Below are 22,477 nucleotides of genomic sequence, written 5' to 3' on the forward strand. Positions count from 1 at the left end.
GAAAAAAAGAGTGAAAATATTTTAGTAAAAAAGGAAACTTTGCTACCTCATCTTCCTCACACAAAAACATTTACATGTCTGGTGCTTAACTAAGAAACTGCACCTGGTTCAATGCAAGGACACAAGCTCCTCTTTCACTGGGTACTGGATCAGGCCCAGTGAACATACATTTATACTTCTCATGCAGTACAGGCTGCACAAAATTTCAAACAAGTTGAACCTGTTCCAGCATTCAAAAAGTCAGGATTCTTCCAAGTAACTCCACAAGCAGACAGAAACAGAAGTTGAATTAGTATCCTGTTACCACTTAGGTCGCTCAGGCCTGTCACTATACCAAAATTACTCTTGAATTCATTATAAGAAGCTACTAGGGTATTTTTGTTTCACTTATTCAGGAAGCTTGAAGGATTCTCTTTCTCTTTTAAAGTAAGATTTTTAGAATGCATAGCTATTTTTTTTTGCAGCCATCTTTTTAGTTCCAGTAATTGTAATCCATCCTGTCTCAACACAAGCTTATTAGGTTATTACTGGTCCTGAGAGAGTGCTTACGGATTCATATTACATTTTCTTCTCCCCAGTTTTTTTATAAATAGTTATAAGGAAACTAGACATGGCTGAAGCCTCACTATTTGGAAAAGTGGACTAAATGAAGACTTGATATGTATTCAGTTACTGCTTAGCCAAAACGCGAAGATATACTGAGGTTTAATAAAACCATGGATGAGACAGGGAAGAGGGGGTCACTTCTACATTCCAAATAAATACAGCCTTTAGCTGAAAGGGGGCAACTGCATTTCAAAACAAACACAAAATCTTTACTAGTGGCACAGTCATGCTGGTATTTTTGTTTGTTTGGGTGTTTTGGTGCCGTTTTCTGTTTGGCTTTTGATTCTTTGGGTTTTACCTGATGTGTCACTATGGTTATCCGAGGATTATCCAGGTTAAGCCAGGAAGGAATCTGCCCATTAGTGACAATGAAAATATGTCGTACCCATGGGGCATGCCTCTCTATTGATCGTAACGAGTACCTCAGCTCTTCATTATCTTCAAAACGGCTGGCAGAAATATCTTCATCCTGTTTAGACTACAAAAAGAAAAATCCCTTTCTTAGATTTTTAAATAGAACATTCAAATTCTGATCCAGCTAGGCAACAAGAGCGTGCTTCAGCATATGGGTGCACAAGCATTTGAGGACTCAAGACATTCAAAACCAAAAAGAACATTGAACAAGTACCATTTTTCTTCTAAAGATCATATTCTTCTGAAATATCTGACATCAGTAGTTGACCACACAGTATCACTAGGATGTCTCTGACCACATGGCAAGATAGCGCCTTGTATGATCCCGAGTCTTGAAGAACGAACCCCAGAAAACACACACCCTCCTGTTTTCCTGGATTATTAGTCTCAATTATTTCCTGATCTTGACCAAAAGCCAAGATGCATTTAAAATCAGTAACATCGCCTTTCAGAAATTCAGTTTTAATAGGCTGGGGCCTTCCAAGTACATTGCATCACTGCCGCACATAAATATCACCTAACACAGATACATCAGAAGTGTCATGATGTAGCAGCTCTTCAATAATTCCCTGCTCTTATTTTGAAGAATTTAAGCAGGAGAAAATTTAAAAAAAACACAAACAAAACTTAACCTGATATTCACTACCAAATAGCTAAATGTTCCAAATATTTTTGTTAAAAAGAAAATGTTTTAATTAGAAACTCATCAGCTAAGTAACAAAATTAGGTTACATGACACTGTAATATATGTTTCTTTTCCCATTTAGAAGAACTTGATGACCTCTTCTGAAAAATAAGTATTAAGGCTGCCTAAAAGGAACATTTCTAAAAGCAGCATGCCCAACAAACAGGAAACTAGAAAAATGTGAATGTTGAACAATTACCATTTTCACTGCAGGTTCTACACACTGTAAATAAGTTGTCGCCTTTTCTAATATGTACAGTAACACAGCTTACACGTTCTCAAAAACATAACAACCGAAAACATTACAGCAACACCAGCATCCATTAGCTAGGTACCCATTTACAAAATAACACATAATTTCAACATGCCGAAGTATAAAGTTTGAGTTCAGGGATTGTATTAAAAAGGAAAAGTTCCCCAAAAGCTAGGTTCAAAGGATACAAAGACAGATTGCAAGTTTTACTGGAGCAGGCACATTTACTTTACCCATGCTACTTGACATTTAATATAAAACTAAATTCCTGCAGGAGAAAAAACCCCAAGATATTATAAGATCTTATCTTGAAACAGATGCTTTGTTATTCTGTTTTCTGTGGCTAAACCAAATATCCTCGCTTGTATCAAAAACACTGAAAGTAAACCTCCTTTCCTTACAGATGTCTGTATTTCAGGCCTTCAAAATTTTTTAGAAGTGATTAGCATTTACTCTCAACATATACGACTCTGCAAAGCAAAAAATGCTGAAGAAACATATTGATAAGGAGATAAACATGTTTGTTAATAAATCCCTCTGTCTCCTCCACACAAGAAGTTTGCTTATCTGCCAGCATGAGTTAAGCCTTTCAGGACTTGACTGCACACAACTATCAGAACATGTGCAGAGGGGAAAATTTTTCAGTTAGTGGAGAACATGAAAATTTCAATTAAATGTCACAGTGTTTGATCCGTCTTCCTCCTTAACCTCAGAATTTGACAGTGTTCTTGTGATGTTTTCTTACAATGTAATAAATCCTGGATTCTTAACACTTCCAAGCTTTTGGAAGAAATCCCTTGTTCCTTGTCACTGACTAGTTAGCCTCTACTTGCAGTTTTTAAATACTACAACCTTTACATGCCATAACAGAATTTACCTACCTGACTGACAGAGCTGAGGTCCCACAGTAAATAAGCAGGATTAAGCATCAGTTCTTTTCCATCTATAGTCATGTTCTTCTTTGCTTGCTTGCTCAGTTCTTGGAAACTCCTACGGTTATTCAGTTGCAAGAGAGCCACGCTGGCTTCTGAATAGAGCTGCAACTATACAAGCAGAGAAATAATTTCTGGCATGCACCCACAGCAGCACTCTTCCTTTGACATTTCCATCTTTTTGTTGTATATTTCTTTCTAGAGTTACTAACAAGATTGACTGGTAAACACTGTTTTTAAAGAACTACAGTTTTGTAAGAACACAAAGCCAGGTAGTGAAATGTGAAATGAAAAACACTTAAAAATACAGAACATTTCTAGATGCTTAGTTTTCACTTTCCAAATAAAGTTTCTCTTTACATCAGCAATACCAGCAACAGTAAAGTTGTCCATGTTATAAATGTTTCTGAAGTGAAGAGTAAGTCCTCATCCATTCCCTCCCACCCCAAATAACAAAATTTGTATTTTATTACAACTTTATATGACTGAAAGAATGATTTTTTTTTTGTCCCCCATCTTAATCAAGCAACACTCTTCTCAGAAAATTAAGGCCACAGATTCATCATTGCTGTCAGAAGCATGAGATTTTCAGAATGGTTTACAGATCAACCTAGAGCTCAGAAATCTGAGATACAAAGGGCTCCAGAACTAATCCATGTGGGTCTCCAAGTCCTTAATGATGGTTGCCAATATGCTGTTAAGGTCATTTCTTAGTTGTGGACCGTTTGATCTGTTTGCCGTTTTTATCTCCTGCCCCTAGTAAGTCTGTAGATCAGATTTCATAATGCACAGAATAAGAAGAGGCTTGCGCTACATGCCCTCTTTAACAGCTAGTATAGCTTACAAATTACAGGGAACCAAAAAGTTTCACTAGAAACAACATAACCAATAAAATTCTATGTTTACTTTATGAAGTAGCATAAGCAGACACAAAAACGAAAAGCAGAACCACACCTTGGTTCTCAAAGTGCATACATTCAACAGTCAGACTGAGAATAAATGCACCTAATCACTAACAATATTACATGCTGTGCTTAAGTTTTGCTCCTTCATGCAACCTAAGACAAATAAGCACATCTACCAGATTTTTAGTGGCATAAGATCTGTAAATGCAGTTTTTAAGTTAACAGAATTTGAATACTGTCACGTTCAAACCCTGCAAACCCACAATTTATTTTACAATACCCTTAAGTGATTTTATTTCTGTATTTTTTATTAAGTCTGACCCTTTCTGCTCATTTTAAAACAACATTTGTCCCAGAGTTACCACCCCTTCCCTTAGCAAGACCAGCTGTCCCACTTGTGACATTTTAAAGCTGTTGATGCTTTGAGTCATACGCTATTTGAGATCTTTCAATCTGACTTATGAGGCCTGCCATCAGAAAAATCTGATAAATCTCAGACCTTCCAGGGAATCATCTGAACCTACGGGTGGAAAGGATGGCTTCAGTAGCTAAATGGCTGAGGTATAGTTACGGACTGCAGCAAGCAACCTCCAAAAATATCGATATCAAAATGCTACAGATTGCAAAGCTGCCATCAGGGGGTATGTCCTTTATTTAGGAATACAAAGTGTCACACAGTCTCTTAGAATCTGTTACTTAAAACATACTTATAAAAAACCAAAACCACTAGCATTCTAAAGTTTTGAAAGCATTCTTAAACATTTAGTTTCTCTTTAACTTGTTTCCATCATCTCAAGAAAATAGGTACCTGTGTTTATGACAAACGCTTCCCCTTTTCCCCCACTAACACAGCATATATACTTCAGGTTTTCAAACACGTAACAGACCAAGCACAAACAAAAAACAGTGGAAAAAATGTACTCCACTGCTCAGCATTGGAGTTAAGACAATCCCTGCACTGAACACGTATTTTTATTACATCAATTTTTTTCCACCAATACCTTTTTCAAGAAAAAGGTCTTTTCACAAGCAGAACTATCAATAAAGTTAGATTTCAGTGAAGTTATCTGGTGACATAACTAACTAGATTATACTAAATTGCAAGCTCTGCTCTAAATATTTTGTTGCTGGTATATTCAAAATGGAATTCACTCCTGGCAGATTTTCTTATGTCACACAGGTATTAACCCTCTCTCAGTGGAGACGCATGCAATAGCCCATTCCCTTGAAATATTATCTAAAGAATATCTTCATGCTGACAAAACAGTTCAGCAGATCCAAAAGGTAATGTGAAATCAGAACAGAAAAACAAGCAGGTAGATGCACAGAGTCAGCATGATCAGGCAAGCCTCTGCTTCTGACACAAGCAGGCTGAAAAGACACCATGCAGGCACATACCCAGACCACCACCCGTGCACATTTATATCACACACTTGAAAACAAAACAGGAAAACTGCATTCTCCCCACCAGGCAACTTTAAAACAAAAAACTTTAACAGGTTCTCCTTTGGAGCCAGTATGTTTGGCAGTGCTTAGACTTACTAGACTAGGAAGCAGGCCAGGTGGGCTAAGACACCCCATGCAGAAGTAAACACTGTCATTTCCATGTTCTCAAGATAAAAGGCCTCAAGAGCAGATTTTTTCCTGAGGTGGGGCTTCGACCCATAACCAGTCTTTACATTATTATGCTTTATCTTCTTAATGGCCAAAGCTGACTGTTAAAGGAATAATATGCTCCTTTTTTCATGCTCCAGTATGGATACTGGGAAAACTCATATACCCACAGTGCAAGGGAAGAGAGGGGGCATGTGTCGTGTTAAAGAGTTACAAAAAAACTTTTCAAATATGAAAGGTCGTTGTCTATAAATTTATCAAATTCTCTTTATAAGGTAACACAGTAGGAGGATCACCACAGAGCTAAAACCAATGCAGCGCCTTATGGGGTTTTTTATACAAAGCTTATTACAACTGCGTGAACATATATGACACTAGCTCCTGAAGCCACCTATCTGCCCCTTCAACACCGACAAGAGCAGCAGTAAAAATCCCAGATCCCCCACCCTCAAGGCAGTGAGGAAAGCAAATACCCAGCATCACTGTGCCTGCAGGTTTCTATATAGGTTTTCTTCCACTGGTAACACAAGGTCATTAAGACACATTACAGTCCTTAGTTTCCAACATAACTTGTCCGTATATATATGTATGTGTGTGTGCATGCAGATTAAAGAGGAAATATTTTGCAAAGGAAGGAGATCTGCAAGCTCTCAGTTTTCCTTGAACCAATCAGGATATTAAATCTTGAAAGGAAAGTCACCCTTCTCCAAAAATTTTCACTACTGTCTACTACTTCAGTGAAAAAGCGTTAGCATGACAGCCTCAAAAAAACAAAATCAAAGAAATCCAATCCCCTTGCCCTTTTAATCCTTCACATCACTATCTGGTTTTTAAGTCACAAGTGTCTCTTTTAGGCTTAACAATAATAGGTTTCTTTAGAAATGGGGGTAGCGAGGAAAAGGGGGTGTGTGTGTGTGTAATCAGTTCTTCACGTATAGATGCAATGTAACATCTTAACAGCCTTTGAAGAAATAAGGCTTAGCAGCAGAGAGCTGCACAACCAGAGTAACACCTCCATCTAGCGGCTTACTAATGCACGGTTACAAAGCATGGAAAACAAACAGCAGCCAAATACAATTGTCAACCACATCTGTCATAGTCACACAATGCATAACGACAAATGGGATCAGCAGACACACCACTGCCTACCTTTTGTCTGGAAATAAACGTCCATATCATTAGATTACAATGCAGGCCATAAGAACAAAAATTTAGTAGACCATAACCTACCTGATTGACCCTGGAAATTGATTCCTTTTATAGTAAATCTTCGCAATTTAACCCACTCTAGTTGAGCTCGGCTGCTTTTCTCAGATATTTCAGCTGAAGAAACATCTGGCCCAGATGTCAGAGCAATTTTTGGTCCTTTTGGATTGAGGAGGGATTGCAAACAAACTAAAGCAATCCAATTAAAGCAGTATTATCAACATTCAACACAAACGCACCAACAGCTACACTCCTCCCTTTCTCACCTAGAGCATGCAGAAACCAATTAAGCATCAGGAGGCAGCTATGAGACACAAGTCTAGCCTAAACTCAGGTGCAACGTTCTTCCTCTCTACCCAGCAAGAGCATGCAGAAACCAATTAAGCATCAGGAGGCAGCTATGAGACACAAGTCTAGCCTAAACTCAGGTGCAACGTTCTTCCTCTCTACCCAGCATCTCGCAGCACTTCAGACCTTCGATTCCAGAAGTGATAACAGCAGAGGAATGACTGCAACTTTCAGCAGAGACTGTAACCAACCAACCCTTCTTCTACTTAACTGTAGCACTAACCCAGCATCTCTCTCTCCAGCGAAAACCACACTTGCTTATGTTTATAACTGCCTACCTATAACATTCACTGAACCGATAACTGATTCTGATCTGGGATCTTAGAAAAGGCTTCTATATAAACAACCTCATCCACACTTCATATGTAAAAATGTTTATCCTTGCAAGTAAGACATTTCTTACATATATGTATACATTCCATTGTAGGTATAACATAAATAAATTGCTGCTATCAAGAACAGAGAATGGGTTGGGGAAGAATACGCTGCTATAACCACAAAGGCTACAATAATCCCAATCCAAATATTCTAAAGCACCCATCACCAGGAAAAAAAACACAAAACACAGACAGCAATGATGGATGGATAGAGAGACTGCAGAATAGTGTCAATACTCAAGAAAAATTGTGTTTATACAGAGATATGCCTAATCCAGTTGCAGAAGAGGAGGTCTTCGGAACAGATGAGTTGATCACAACAGTAATGTTTACACAACTGTAAGAACACATCAGGGAAAAAGAGAATCAGCATAAAGAAAGATTTGTGATCAACTGGATGACACATGACTGACGACAAAGACAAAAACACAACCAAGACAGGGTAAGGCAAAATCATGTGGAAAGATAATAGGCACAGGATGTCACTTCCATAAAAACCAGACAATGAGACAGGAGACACATCTAAGATACCCCAGAGATGTAGCCTTTACGTTCATCTGGACAGCAACGCAAAAATGCAGAGAAACTACAGTTTTGAGATTTGTTAAAGAGTTAAAGCTAGCAAGCAGCTTGGATACAGACAACAGATTAGCCAGCTGCTAATGAGAAGCAGAACTGAAACACAGAAAGAATCCATCCATCTTGGTTTTTGTTGGACTAATACTGCTAGGAGATCCGACCGGAATAGAAAAATGATGATGAAAAGGGATCATCCAATGAAACAGGAAAAAAAATTAAATGCAATCAAAAAATTAAGGTCCAGGCAGAATCGCTCCACAAGTCACCACAAGATAATAAAAAAACACCAGATGGCTCAAAAGTAATTACAAAAAATCCAAGTATTTCATTCTTCTAAGGTGTCCATAAAAGATGGGAGGCCTCTATTATAGCACAAGAGACACAGGCCCACTTAAGAGTAAGGTCTATGCTTGACAGATTTACAGCAGAAATCCTGGGTAGAATCATGAACTTCTCAAGTGTTGGAAGCAAAAATCTACACAGGAGTAAGTATTAAGGAGAAAAAGCATCAATACTGACTTGAACAATAGCCAGATAATGCAATTAGCAAAATAACTAATGAAGTTACAAAGTACCTGGGGAGAGATGGGGTACAAGAAAAAAAAAAAAAAACAAAACAGAAAATCAAACCCACAACAACATATATTCTTATACTAAAAGTATGTTCTACTAGCCATGACACCAGACATCAGACAGAAGGAAAGAAGTTGATTAAATATCAAGGACAAAGGATAATGAAGTGTCCAAGAAAGACGCATAGAAGTTACTCTGACAAAGGAACACCAAGTGTTAATGCCCAAGACACCAGAACTTTAAAAATTAAAAAAAAAAAAAAAGTAGGGTACTATGGATAAAAGAACTCATTTTGGAAAAAGACCATAAAGCAACATGCCAAGGGACAGAGAATGAAATTCCAAGTAATATTTGAGGGCGGTACATTCCTCAGTACTACATTACTATGAGAGCTTATGTCTATGATGATCGACCAGAGAATAAACATTGCCTTGGAGGGTGCTCCAATATATTCCCAGAACCTGAAGCAGACAGATTTCTTTTCCATCAAATAATAATCTGAAGTGATAGAGGCAATGTTATTTCAGATACCAATTTGGTAATTAATGAGAACATTACAGAAGAGCTGCTCCTAGAAAATAACCCTAGGTCAAGAAAACATAAGCTAATTGATTTCAAATCGAAACAGAAAAAAATATAACTAAGGAACATTTGTTACTAAATTTCTGAATGTTGAAGGACAAGTTTAACAAATAAAAAGAGATGGTAATTGAAGTCAAAGGTATTCTGAGCTCTTCAGCTCCATTAAGTCAAATATATTAAAACTACCAGGAACCTGTAACTTAAGCTGTGGTGAGGAACTAGAAAAGGCTCCAAACCCAAATGGATGAACCTGCACAAAAAGACAATTCTTCAGATGGCTCAAACACAGAAAGCATTTAATTAACAAGTTTGCCTGAGGAACGTTGAAATAAGAACCTAACATCTCATATAGCAAAGTACCTCCTCCTGTTGGATAACAATCTTATTTCTATAGAGTGAACACCATTTAAAGAAATTTTAAAAACACCCATAGCACAGAAAACAAGTGGAGACTGGCAGACTGACCATATGAATATCCATTGCTATTTAACCAAATGTGCCACTAAGAGAGAGAAGGAAGGATGCCTTGGCCACAGCAGCGTGCATCTGCCATCACTCACCCAAACTAGTGACACATTCACAATAGCAAGAGAGAATTTTTATGAACAGCACCAATACACAGCAATGGAAGGAAGAGATTACATAGGAATGGTGGCAGCACTGTTTGCAATGAGCATAATCTAGCACACAGCAAGTCTCTGACAGTCTGCAGCCTTGGGTTAGCTCCATACTACATATTTTTCACTGTGTAAAAAGTTCTAGTGATGCCTCATTTAAAATCCTGTAAAAAATTCCAGTCAATCATGATGAAGGCAGACAAATCCACAATGGAATTCACAGGGAAGGGCTGTCAGAAAAATGAGAGGAACGGAGAGCCAGTGCTGTGGGAGGAGCACTGACTGATTAATTAGTAAAATAAAGGCTAGGAAAAGCCATAGTAACTCTCTATGAATGATGTAGAGATGTAAACAAAGCAAAAGCAAAGAGCTATTTGAGCTTAAATAACTGTATAAGAGGTCTATTAAGCAGTTTCAGTATTTACTTCCCAGGGTTTCTACCCTGAGTAAGACTAAGACAGCTTGTTAACACAAGCTAAGACAAGAAAGGTGAAATTCAGCTTGTATTAAGATGGAGACCAGCCTATGAAAGGTGTCAGACAGTACCTTTTTGGCAATAGCAGAATACAAGATTTGTTAACCCAGCCTACCAAACAAAGCGACAAGGAAAGGAAGTCAGCTCATTCTAGCACCAAGGACGAACCATGAAGTGAATTAGCACATCCTACAAATGGGCATCAGACTAACAAAGCCAGACTGCCAAGAGACTGACATCCTTTTATCCCTGCTAACTACTTGTCCTCTACAAACGCCCTGGCCTCAGCCCCTTTCACACACCACCAATCACATCTCTCTCCAATACATAAGCCAATAATTTTCACAAACTTTTGAAACATCTACCTATCTGTAACAGAAAAAGATGCCAAAACAGCAGGGAAGAATAGAAGGCACAAAATGTTAATAGATGCCACAGTCACAGAAGTTGTGATCTACTGTTGCCTTGCAGGTGGGTAAGTTCAAGTGCAACTTGCTCAAGACCATACAGAGTACTTGGCATAGAGAAATACAGCATTCAGCTGCGAAACAATCCAGTGTTGTTACTATTAAGATAATTCTTCTAAAAGCAAAGAGGGACGAAAAAAGCTAAGAAGCTACATAAACAATATTCTGTTGCATTAAACAAGCCAGTTATAGGGTATGCTTCAGCCAGACAACAGCCTGTAGCAAATGGCTCAGAGAAACTGATAAGGCTAGTACTTTTTAATCAGTTACAGGCTAGCAAATCTAATGCCTAATGTATCTTGCAGTCACAGAACGGACAACTGGTCTTTTGAAGGCAACTACTTGAGTCACTATTTACTACTCTTCACAACTCAAGAAAACAGAGTCAAACAGAAAACCAGATTACTATTAGAAACATCCTAAGTCTCCTAGGTGGGTGAGATCCCGTATATGAACCATTCCGAAAGACCAATACAACTAAGTTACTCTTTCCTCCAGACCCTTACCAGTTTTACTTTAGAGGCCAGGCTCTCCGGTAGTTTTGTTCGTAGCTGATTTGTTTCTTTGAATGTAGCTGGAAATCCACTAAGGAAGGCCAAGTCTTGCATTAATACTAGACCTGGAACTTCTTTGTCTGTAGTCTAAAAACAAGAAAACAGGGTATAAAGACCTTTTAAAACCTGCAATAATTCACATTTGTCTGTCAATCCTTCATCAGGTGACAGATTTAACAGTGTCTATTTTGTCACTTAACCCAAACTTCAAAGTTGAAATTAGTTATTATAAAAGCTTTCAATTCTTACTACATGTGAGTTATAGAAAAAGAACAACACAGAAACACTCTCTAAAAAATGTACTAAAAATTTAATATATACAAAAGCTAAGCAATAGGTTTTAGAAGTACATACCAAGTAACCCCTCCATACTATATGTTTGCTGTTGTCTTTTAACATTCCAGAATGAGCAGCTTCCACTAGAATACATAAAATACATTGCAAATCAAAAACTGAACGTCACTTCTTTTGTATATTCTAGCAACCAATATATACTTTTCCAAATTAAAAAATCTGAATATTTATGGTGCGAAGAGTAGTCTTTATAAGTGGTAAATAATTCTTGGAGGCAAAACAAACACCAGTAGTTGGGCTGGTGGGTGGTAGTGGTCAGGTGCTACGTATCAAACAAAGTAAGAAGCCCATACTTGCTCTAAGGTCCTACTTATATACCCTGACCACATGGACAATTTTGTTTCAGTCCTTTGAACAAGGGCAGAACTTATTGCACAATATTCAAACTAGACTTCACAGCAATTACAAGAGGATTTCTAAAACTAATCTTCCTCAGTCTTCTGAGATTATCACTGCAACACAGATATTCAGATATCAAACCTGTTTTGCAATAGTCTTTTAAAGCATGGAACTCTAATCATCAGTTGTCTGGGAGGTAAGCAAACAGTATCATTAATGTCATCATTTAAAGGAACAGACTGAGGGCAAGAGACACTGAATGACTTGCCAAAGTCAAACAGAAAATTAGTGGCAGAGTCAGTATTGGAGGAAAAAAAAACCCTAATTCACAGAAGCTTACTAAAAAGCTTCCTCTAGAAAATTGGCTGGAATCTGACAAATAGGTTCTTACCATCCTTAGGGCTATCAAAAACAATTACTGTCACATTGGTAGAAGGATTTTTTGGTTTTGCTATAAAGAACATATTGTTAGCAGCTTCTAAAGCAGGATGAATGGACAGCAGGTCTTTCAGTGTGATGTTGGTAGGCAGTGCGGGATCCAGGACAAGCATTGGCACTTTGATGCAGTATGTCAGCAAACACTCCAGTTGCTTCTCACTACAGCAAAATACCAAAGGTATACTTAACATTAGTAAAAAATTTAAGTCAAAAATCAATGGTTTTGAGATGTTTTTGTAAAATCTGATCAATTTTTTCTATAGGAGAACATGTATTTTGCTGCAGAAGGTACATATCTGGCTGTTATAGTTTAGTTCATTCCTGTCTTCCTTTTTTTATTTTTCCCCCAAAAAAAAGTTTCCAAGATTTCAAAGTTTGCCCACAGAACAGACCTTCTAAAGATCTCTTAAATTAACAGAATGACCAAACCAAACGAGGAACAGGACAGACCAGGCCCTGCCACTTTCTGACAGCAGATCCACAAGGGACTTGCACCCTCCACAGACAGTTACTTGCACCACTGTGTACACAAACAGCAGGTGAAAGCAATGTGGAAATGCTTTTGAATTATAAAACTCCAGGTACATATTCATTAAAAATCCACACTCGTAACTGGAACTAAGCCTAACCACTGGCAAGGATACACTTTCTGAACTTCAGAAATTGTCACATTTTAAGAAGCTCATTCATATATGTCAAAATAACATTATTTTTATTCAGTACATATATTATCATGCTGTTAGCTTTTCTTGAAGTGACATACAGAAAACCAAACAACATCCCCAACCAACATCTGCTTTCAGGTAACAATGAGCAAGATACAATTTATTCCAATTTACATCCAAATCGACAAAAACTCACCTCCTCTTTGTTGGTTCTGTTGCATTCTTTCCGAGGATTTCCCTGTTACAAATTAAAACAACTATATTAAATAACACTGAGTTGACAGAAAGGAATTTAGACTAATTTCAGACTGATAATTGAGTCAGGGACATGCTGTGAAAGCACCAATAACCCAGTTATAAGACTGCCAAGGTCTTGCCACTGGCCTTGCCAAGGCAAGCACAGGCTGACACACGTGCCCTTCACTTACCCTCATGCAGCAGAGCTCAGAAATTCTTGGTTGTGTTGACAGCTGTGGTAGCAGGACTCTTTGCTAACAGGATTTTCAGAGGTTATTATTAGATTACCTAATGAAACTGATGTTGACACTGAAAACCCTGGTAGGAAACCAGGAAGAAGTGACATGAAACTACATTGACTTGATTGTTTTGCCTAACAAATATTCCGATAAGGTCTATCATGCATTTGCCATGTACGTGTAGAAGCTAATGAGGATTAATATAAAGGTAGCGCAGTGCTGATGCTAAATAATAATCAAAATAATATCAGAAGGGCACCCTTCTACACACACCAACAAAAAGAACCACCATCCATCAAGCTACTCTTTCTCACTGAAGAATAAAGCATCTAGATCCACGACTAGCTCAATCCAGGCATTATTCAAGGAGAAAGTTACAACTTACTAAGCTTTGCTATGCAACACAAAATACACACTCAATAGCAGAGAACAAAAGTTGACACCTTTGTCTTCTGCAGTTATCTTGATCCCATGAAACAGCTAACGTAACAGTGCTAAACGTTTTCAAAGTACATGAAAAAAAAATCATCTATAAGGGAGAGAACAGGTGCCCCTGTAAGTAATGAACATGGCATGGACATGAGTCTTGCTTGTAAGCTTGATAATTGACTTTCCAAATCAGTGTTATGGAAAAAAGATATATGTGTTTTTCACTTTATAAAATGGGACCCATAGCACAAACGATGACAAAGCTAAACCCACTAACATTTGCTATACAAACTTTTAGGAAAAGATCAGTATCAATTTGAAAGCTTTTCAGAGCACAGATCATGTCTATGTTTAAGATGTCTAAACTTAATGGGTTTAAAGTTCTACTAATACTTTCATTGTTTAGGTAGCAAAACAAAGATCCAGAATTTCACTTGTCATCACATTGTCAGTGGTACCCAAATTGCAAATCATAATATGCCAAGAATCAGATCAATCTGCTCACTTCTGGATTTCAGATTATTACAACCCTTAAAATACAGACTTGTTTTTCCAGCTAGTACATTTTCTGGCCAAAATAGATCATGTGACTACAAAACTGCTTATTAAGAACTAAAGCAATAGTTACAAGACGTAATCCAAGGTATCTGCAGCAGCCCGTGTATGAAGCCTTGGATCAGCAGTTTTGCAGAACTGTAGCACAATCTATAACATCAAATAGAGCAATACATGTCTTTCCTTAGTCAGAAGGCTGACTCATACCTTTATAACATGAATAAATTCTTTTCCTCTTTCTCAGTTTCAGTGTTAGGGAGACCACAAATCTAACTTTAAAAAGAAGCCTCTAATAAACATATGCTCAAGATTTTATTAAGCCCATTGGGTGAAGAGAGGTTATACATTTGATATATGGTTTTATTATTATTTACAAACCAACTTACAGAAATACAATACAAAATTACATACACAGAGAACAGTTTTCTGCATGGCATTTTGCAAATTAAAAGACAGGACAGCCTTAGTTACTTCAAATTATTATGCTTCAAATGTCAAACACTTTTCTGATTTGATGGCGTTTCATAGCTAAATGTAGAATTGAAACAAGGTTTTTCAAATAATCAGAGAAGTGAGAAAAATATGCTTTGAATTTTCATGTTGAGTAACATGGGAAGAAAACCAGGAGGGCTGTACTGCATTAGAGTGCTGTTGTTGGTTAAAGGGAAAAAAATACATAAGATTATTACCTCATTATTTTCTGTTCTTCCTCCATCTGTTCTCTGACCTGTTGCAATTCTTTGATCAGTTCAACATCTGTGCCATTCACCCAGGTGTATACTACATCAATCGGCATGGGTAAACAAAGCCTACACAATTCAAATGAAAGCTACATGAGCTGTTTAATATTACATTACAGGTGTTTGTGGCATCCTACAATAGAGATTTATGTCTAACAAAGAAATACTTGGTGTCTGGGCTGTGAACTAGACAAAGCAAAAAGTTTCTCTTTAGCTATATATATATATATATATATATCATCTCTTAATTTTACACAAGCCTTTGACAAAACAGGACAGACATAAAACCAAAAAGGATCTAAAGTGGCTATAACAGTTCAGTAACTCAGTTCAGAACTTTATGCTCTAAATTTCACTTACATTAGCCTATAATCCAACTCCTTTGAGCCCATAAAATATTTCATAAACCAGTACCAGCATCCAGGCACATCCTTAATTCACTAACTACATTAGACAGGACAGCACAAAGTATAAAGACTTAAATCATACTTGCTGTTATTTAATTGCACAGAGCTAATAAGGCCTCAGCAGGACCAACTCTCTATCCTAGGAATGCCTCTTAGATATTAGCAACAGGGCATTTCATAAACCAACAACCTAAGTAGGGTACATATATTAACACTCTAGACACAGCAGTCAAATTCGTTCTTGACACAATTTAATATCCTGGGGCTGCTTCGGGACAGTTATGCATTTTCTAGCATACCTAAGGCAGAAGAACGAAAAGGTTTGGAGTACCTTTCTTCTATTTATTTATGATAATCTTCTGTACATGGCCCACAGTTTTGTTTCAACAAATACTCCAGGTTGCTGCCACAGGTGAACCTCTCATTCCCAGACGACAGGAAGATTCCCCAAATATTATTTTCAAAAGTTCCAGTGTCAACTACTCAATGCTTTCCTGAGCTGAAGACGGCCTAGCAAGCGCTTAGCACTTCTATAACGCTATGATAGATACACAGGGTCACACAATGAGGTTTCCAAGGAAAGGTGTTCCCTACCCACCCCCTGCATTCCTTCAAAAAGCATTTAAAGACCCGGAGTATCTCCTCTACCTTCCTTTGCACAGTATGCCACGCAGACAACTTCCACTGAGCTCCATTTCCTACCAGCTGAGATTCAATAACTGAACTACAAAATTTGCTAAAAGGGCAGCCAGTAGCTGGTCACAGCACAATATTCAGGAACATTTTTTACTCAATCACTACTCCCAACTGAGCTATGACACTTCAGAGGATAATGGTAGGTCATTCTGAGACAGTTTGACCATCTAAGAAGCAGCGCTGCCCTCCCCAGCACCACCCAGAACATCTCTCTTGCCTCTGACATGCACTAGCTTCTGGTTCATTAACAAGTGCAACTCAAGGCATGTTTTGAACTAAGAAGTCCTCCACAGAGTAGAAATTCAATGCAGGAGCTCTTAGACCTTTTCTACTTTTGTTGTGATCTGTTAAATTATTGGATTGACAGTCCCTTGAATGCTACAGCTAGGACAACAGTGTTTTAGGTGGAAGCACCTGACAAGTCAGCCAATTTCAAAAATGCTCAACACTCAGACTTCTGGGCAAAGTGCAGAGTTTACCCAGGCTTCAGTGAAGAACATAAAATGTCAAAAAAAAACCCAACCCAAAACCCCTACTCCAACTCCTTCTAAGGTATGAGGCAATTTTGACTTCTATGAAGCCTCTCCCCAATTTATCATTTGCTAAAAGTGTGTTTCTATGCAGTAACACATATAACTATGTAATCTGCTATACTTAATTTTTAGCATTGAAATGACACCACGTACAGCCAATGCTAATAAACTCCAGAGAGAAAAGGTATTTTTGGTCAGATGCAGGTTATGTCTCTGAACTAACCCAGGCACAGCAAGCTCATCCTTCATTACCAGTGGCAATAGAGACTAGTGAAAAAGGCAACTAAAGCAAGCGAACTGTTTGCAGATCCACTAGCATAATTGCTTAAAATTTATCCAAATACTCAGATAAATTTTCTTAATGCATTTTTACAACATAGTTTGAGAAAGTAGTGGTTATCAAACATAGTAATAAAACCAGATATCATACACAAATTAATTTGTTGTTCCCAATTAGGATCAGTAACACTGTTAAGTTTTCACCTCTTTGGTCTTTGCCAAAGCTTTCTAGCTGGTTTCATGGCTTCTTAAAAAGTATTAAGAATTTTTATTTTGAAATGCACATATTGGCATTTTGCTTTAAAACTAAAAAGGAACAAGAGAGCCACTTCTGCTTTATTGCTCTCAAATGCTATTTTTCATATGCAGAGTCTTTTGCAAATAGTTCAAGGTCAGAAAAGATCAAAAACTTTCTCCCTCAAATTCTGTAGCTGCACTTCTCCTTCATGTGGATTTATACATTTGGTCTTCATCACAAATACCACTCTGACAAACAGACTAAACCCAAGATGATCTGCCTAAATATAAATTATGTTAACTCCTTTCTACAGAAAATCATTAATTTCCCCATTTGCTACTGCTTTTAATATCAGCAAACGCAGACTTTGGGGACCCCCAGACAATACGTCAAGGCTTATTTTGGATACTCCTTTACATTTTCCTCTTTCAAAAACGTACCCATTTTTTACTTGCAGACCTAAAAAAAATAAAAATCAACAGGATCCTGCTTGAAGACAAAGACAAAGCCACCAGCTCTCCCATACAGGACAGGAGACCTGTCACGTGCTGCCTTTTCTATGCACCTGCTGGGAAGCATTTTCCATACCTGTGGCCTTTGTTTACGCGTGACAGCCATGCTCACAGATTGTTGCTAGAAGAGAAAGTCTCATTGCCTCAGTATCCACTGTTGCTGAAGGAGTACAGCAGCCTCTGGATCTCTCCCAAGCTACCATACGGTGATGTCCAACCTTGCTGGGCCTCTTTACAAACAAGTGTAAGTCCATTATGGCCTTAAGCTCCCCACTGTAAACTTCTTGGCTCTCCTAAATCTCTGTAATTACCCATCAATGGCAACTCAGCTATTCCATTGCTATTTTGGCTTCAGGACCTCTCGGCTCTGAACTGGTGCATCTTGTCTCTCCTGCCTCACTCTGCTCAACAATAAATGGCTCTCACTTGCTGTACTGTACTGAAATGAGTCTGTACATTTGAAAAGCTAAGGACTGTTCCTTCACATTTTGTTTCCATATAGATTTTGGAGTTTTAAATATGATCAGGCCATGTCCTGCAATAGCAAAATTACACTTCAGCACTTGCCAAAATGCAGAATTTGCTGGTGTAGAGTAATGAAATACAGTTCTCTTTCAAGACACTCATGCCTGCAACTTCATTATTTAGTTTCTTTCTCTCCTCTTTTTTGTTGTTGTTTCATTTTCATAACAAAACTAAGTCTTCAAAAACGGGTTTGAATGAAGTGGCTCAGTAAAAAGCCCTGGAATCTCTATGCCACTGTCACAAGCTGTGTAAGCGTCTGGGCAATGTTAAGTAGGAAGTTTAGCAGCTGACATGACTACCTAGAAAGTGCAACAGCTGGGATGCCAAAGGACATGAACAGGAGGGAAAAGCAAACCAAATCAGTTGATAAATGAGGCAAAACAAGAAGTCTTCCTTGGTCTAGCAGAGAACATTTAAATGGTGTAACTAATGATGTTAGCAACTTCATTGGTTTTATGTTACTCGGGAAGAACAGCTTTTTGAGTTTATAATCGTACAGAGCTTGCCCACATGCACAAATTTGTCTACATGTTACACTGTTTTCTTTATAAAAGTTTATAACACAACTGTTTGACAAGGACAGAGATGTTTTCTTGCAAAGCTCCTAGAAGATAACACTAATTCAGTTGAAGGTCCATTAATATTTCCTAAAGACCACACAGATTTTACTGTCCACTAAGCAGTGGATCTGCTTAATTTCCAAACCAACAAGCTTCCTGTTCTCCAATTTTGATTATTTTTCTCTAACACTAAAATAAGAATTTATTAAAATCAACAGATAAGGTAGGATCAAAACTGGAAGTCCAGAATCCTCAGTTTATGTAAAAACCACATGACCTAAACATTGCATCAATGCCAGCCTCAAAACTCCATCAAACTACCACTAGTACAGTGCATACTGCAAAACGGGGTCCCTTACTGCATTTGTGAAATTTGATAATAAAAACAAACTCGACAATAATACAAAAAAACTTGACAACAATAAAACACCCTGACAAAGGACTTCTAAAAGTTAACAGATGCCTAAAAGTATATCTCCACAAAGACTCTTTGTTAGTATGAATTTTTATGGGAAGTTGGTATCTGCACACAAACATCAAAACAAACCTCCCTGCCATGCCCAGCGTACCAGTATTAAAGGTGGGTGGGTGAACTGGAATAACTTAAGCACCCATTATGAAAATCTCAAGCTTTTGCTCAGGCAGCCAACAGCTCCTCTCCAGGCACTAGATGTTTTGCTTGCAATTCACAGCTAAGGAGTGCTTTACACAACCAAAATGAAAGTAAGAAAACATCACAACAGTAACATTTTTGATTTTGTTTTGGACAAACTCAATCATTTTATAAAAGCACTGTCCTTTATCACAAAGTCAGGCATTTTAGTACTGACAGGAACAAACTAGCATGCTTTCACTTCAGTACTGACAAACATGTAAACATTAAGGTAATCATCCAGATGAGAAGCAAAGTGATACAGCTCATATATCATCCTTTGGAAAATGGAGGAGGGGGGTAAGAGTATAAAGTATACAGGATTCACTAACACCATGCAATGTATTATAGAGTTATCTCAGACCAGCTAAAGCGTGACAAACTGATCTTATAATTTCTTCTGTCCCGTGATTCCACAAACCTCAAGGCAGATTAAACATCTGCTTTCAGTGTTGGGTTTTTTTTTCCATCAAGCATATCAACATGTAAGAGTCAGATGATATCTCCTTAGTAGCTTCTTCCACCTACCACTTCACAATCCACTGACTTCCTGAGCAACAGACCCCATGACTATTCAGACACAAACATTGAAACCACAGGTAGCAGCTAACACAACTGAAACATATGACCCCTCGGACTTGGTTTCCAACTTGCTGTGAGTTACCTCCCATGCATTCAGCTTTAAAAAGCTTCTTAATAGCTTTGTGACTTCTCTACTAAATGCCCCTCATGAGATGTCACAGAAAGTGTAAGGTAAATAAAAAAAAAACCTTTTCAAAACATTGACAGTTGGAATTTTAAGCCCACAGGAACGCTATTTATATTTTCCTATCTTAATATGGAAAACACGTCATGTCCTCCCTTTATTGTTAACATTATCACCATTTTGATGTTTTATTAGAGACTGGATGAATTAAATGCATTTCAAATGTAAACTGTGGTATGACTAGAGCTTCCAAATGCCAAACACCTTCCAAGCTGAGATATTAAGCACTAACTTACAATTTTAAAACCACTAACTTCAAAATTTGCTTCAGATTTACAGCCCATACAAATAAGGTCCTACTCAACAGTACATTACTCCATCTGAAATATTTGATTTGAATATTTGAAAATCCATTGAAGAGTAAAGTGTGCAATTCTGTTGACTGCAAATAAAGCTCACCGATTCTGAAATGATTTGCCAGCAACGTTGTCTCTGTATGAATCAAACATAACATGATACTGGTCTCTACTCCATTCCAAGACAACCTGGAAAGGAAAAAAAAAAAAAAAAAGAGAAAAATAAAACACCAACACTTGACATCACCACTCTCTAAAATTAGACACCTACAACTCTCCTTTTGAAATGTTTAATCAATTTCATTCAAATTGATCTATGCATTAATGCACAACTGACCAGATCTTAATCTAAACTGTTACTACACTGAGCCAGCAACCAGACCCACAACTTAAGAGTGCACTTGGTTTAAACTTTTTTTTTTTTTTATCTGCAAGAAAGGATTTCATGTTTACGGACACACATCTTAAGCTACTATTCATTTAGGTTACCTCCCCCTCACCTCTTAGGCTATAAAAATTCAGGAATGTTTTCCCAAAACTGATACCTAAAATAAATATACTTCAATACAAGCAGGAAATCCCTACCCCACCCCACATAATTTTGCTTGTCTTCTTTTCTGTTCTCATACAGGGTATATTAAAGTGTATACACCTCTGAAATCTGAGCTTTGCAAACAGACAGGCTATATCAAATTATGCAAATTGAACCGGCCATAAATTTAAACACAATAGCTCTTTCCCAATACAGATGAAGTCTTACGTTGCACACAGATTAACCCAACAGCATAGCATTTCTGCAGTCTCCCTTCCACCCCCCTGCATTTCTGCCACCCCCCTTTAGCTTGACAGTTCGCCCAGTCCTGCAGTGAGCCAAGTCACGAAGCGAGACCAACAGAAAGATGAACCTTCAAAAACCAGAGCACTTGACCTTCCTCTACGTGGTTGTTGGAGCTGGTGAGAAATGGTGGGAACACTCAGCTGAAGGGAGGGTTGTCTTCCCCACCTTTATCCAGCCATCAAGGCTGCTTCGCTAAAACATCAAACTGTGGGCCACTTTGCCAGCTGTCCCCATTCCCAGGCATTTACATAAATTAACTAGACAGCAAATCAATCTTAAGCCAATTCTTACTATGGAAAGCTGCAACTTTACATTCTGTTCCCATTCTTAATTGTACATATATATACATACACAAAACAAAGGCACACAGTTATGTTTCCATTAATAACAAAGTATCTCGCATCATGGCTCTAAATAAAAAACCCATGACTTTTCAACACTAAAAATGCTTAATATGCTTCAATATTAATTATTAATTAATATTTAATTATATTATATATATAATATATAATTAATTTATATATATTATAATATATATTATATATTATATATATATAATTAATTATATATAATAATATATGCTTCAATATAGCTTAATTTGCTATATTCAATAGCAAAAAAGCATAAGTAATTTGAGATAAAAATAATATAAGACATTTAGGTTCTACTCTGAGATAAAATTGCTATGCTATCTTTTACAGTGAAAGTCCAACCTTATCTTGTGCTGAGAGATTTAGAGATGAAGGCGTAGTGACTTATTTTACCTCGAGAAGTATGTATTTATACGTACTGGAGAGGGGAAAAAAATATCAGGGAAGACTAGTACTTACTTTACACCACTCTTCCTAGATTTAAATTTTTATTGCTTATTTCTTGTATTACAGGAACACTGAAATATACCATTTCTCTGAAACAGCATCCGAAACTATAGCATAAAGACTACCTCCGTCCCTTTTAAGAAGATACACATCTCTTCTCTCATGCCCACTAAA

The 22,477-nt window shown here is 37.5% G+C and overlaps 1 protein-coding gene across 3 annotated transcripts in view; it reads right to left on the bottom strand.

The window, feature by feature from the left end:
• Nucleotides 1-22,477, bottom strand: part of GNPTAB (N-acetylglucosamine-1-phosphate transferase subunits alpha and beta) — a 46,694-nt gene that overhangs the window by 20,712 nt on the left and 3,505 nt on the right. For all 3 annotated transcript variants that reach the window (XM_055711170.1, XM_055711168.1, XM_055711169.1), the window contains exons 2-9: nt 20,751-20,836; nt 15,133-15,252; nt 13,180-13,221; nt 12,272-12,477; nt 11,542-11,606; nt 11,140-11,274; nt 2,840-3,001; nt 905-1,084 (exon numbers count right to left, since the gene is read on the bottom strand). In XM_055711170.1, coding sequence (XP_055567145.1) covers nt 905-1,084; nt 2,840-3,001; nt 11,140-11,274; nt 11,542-11,606; nt 12,272-12,477; nt 13,180-13,221; nt 15,133-15,252; nt 20,751-20,800 — 960 coding nt within the window. In that variant the 5' untranslated portion in view covers nt 20,801-20,836. The remainder of the gene's footprint in view (nt 1-904; nt 1,085-2,839; nt 3,002-11,139; nt 11,275-11,541; nt 11,607-12,271; nt 12,478-13,179; nt 13,222-15,132; nt 15,253-20,750; nt 20,837-22,477) is intronic.

This window comes from Falco cherrug, chromosome 5 (assembly GCF_023634085.1).
Source record: "Falco cherrug isolate bFalChe1 chromosome 5, bFalChe1.pri, whole genome shotgun sequence".
Classification (NCBI taxonomy): Eukaryota; Metazoa; Chordata; class Aves; order Falconiformes; family Falconidae; genus Falco; species Falco cherrug.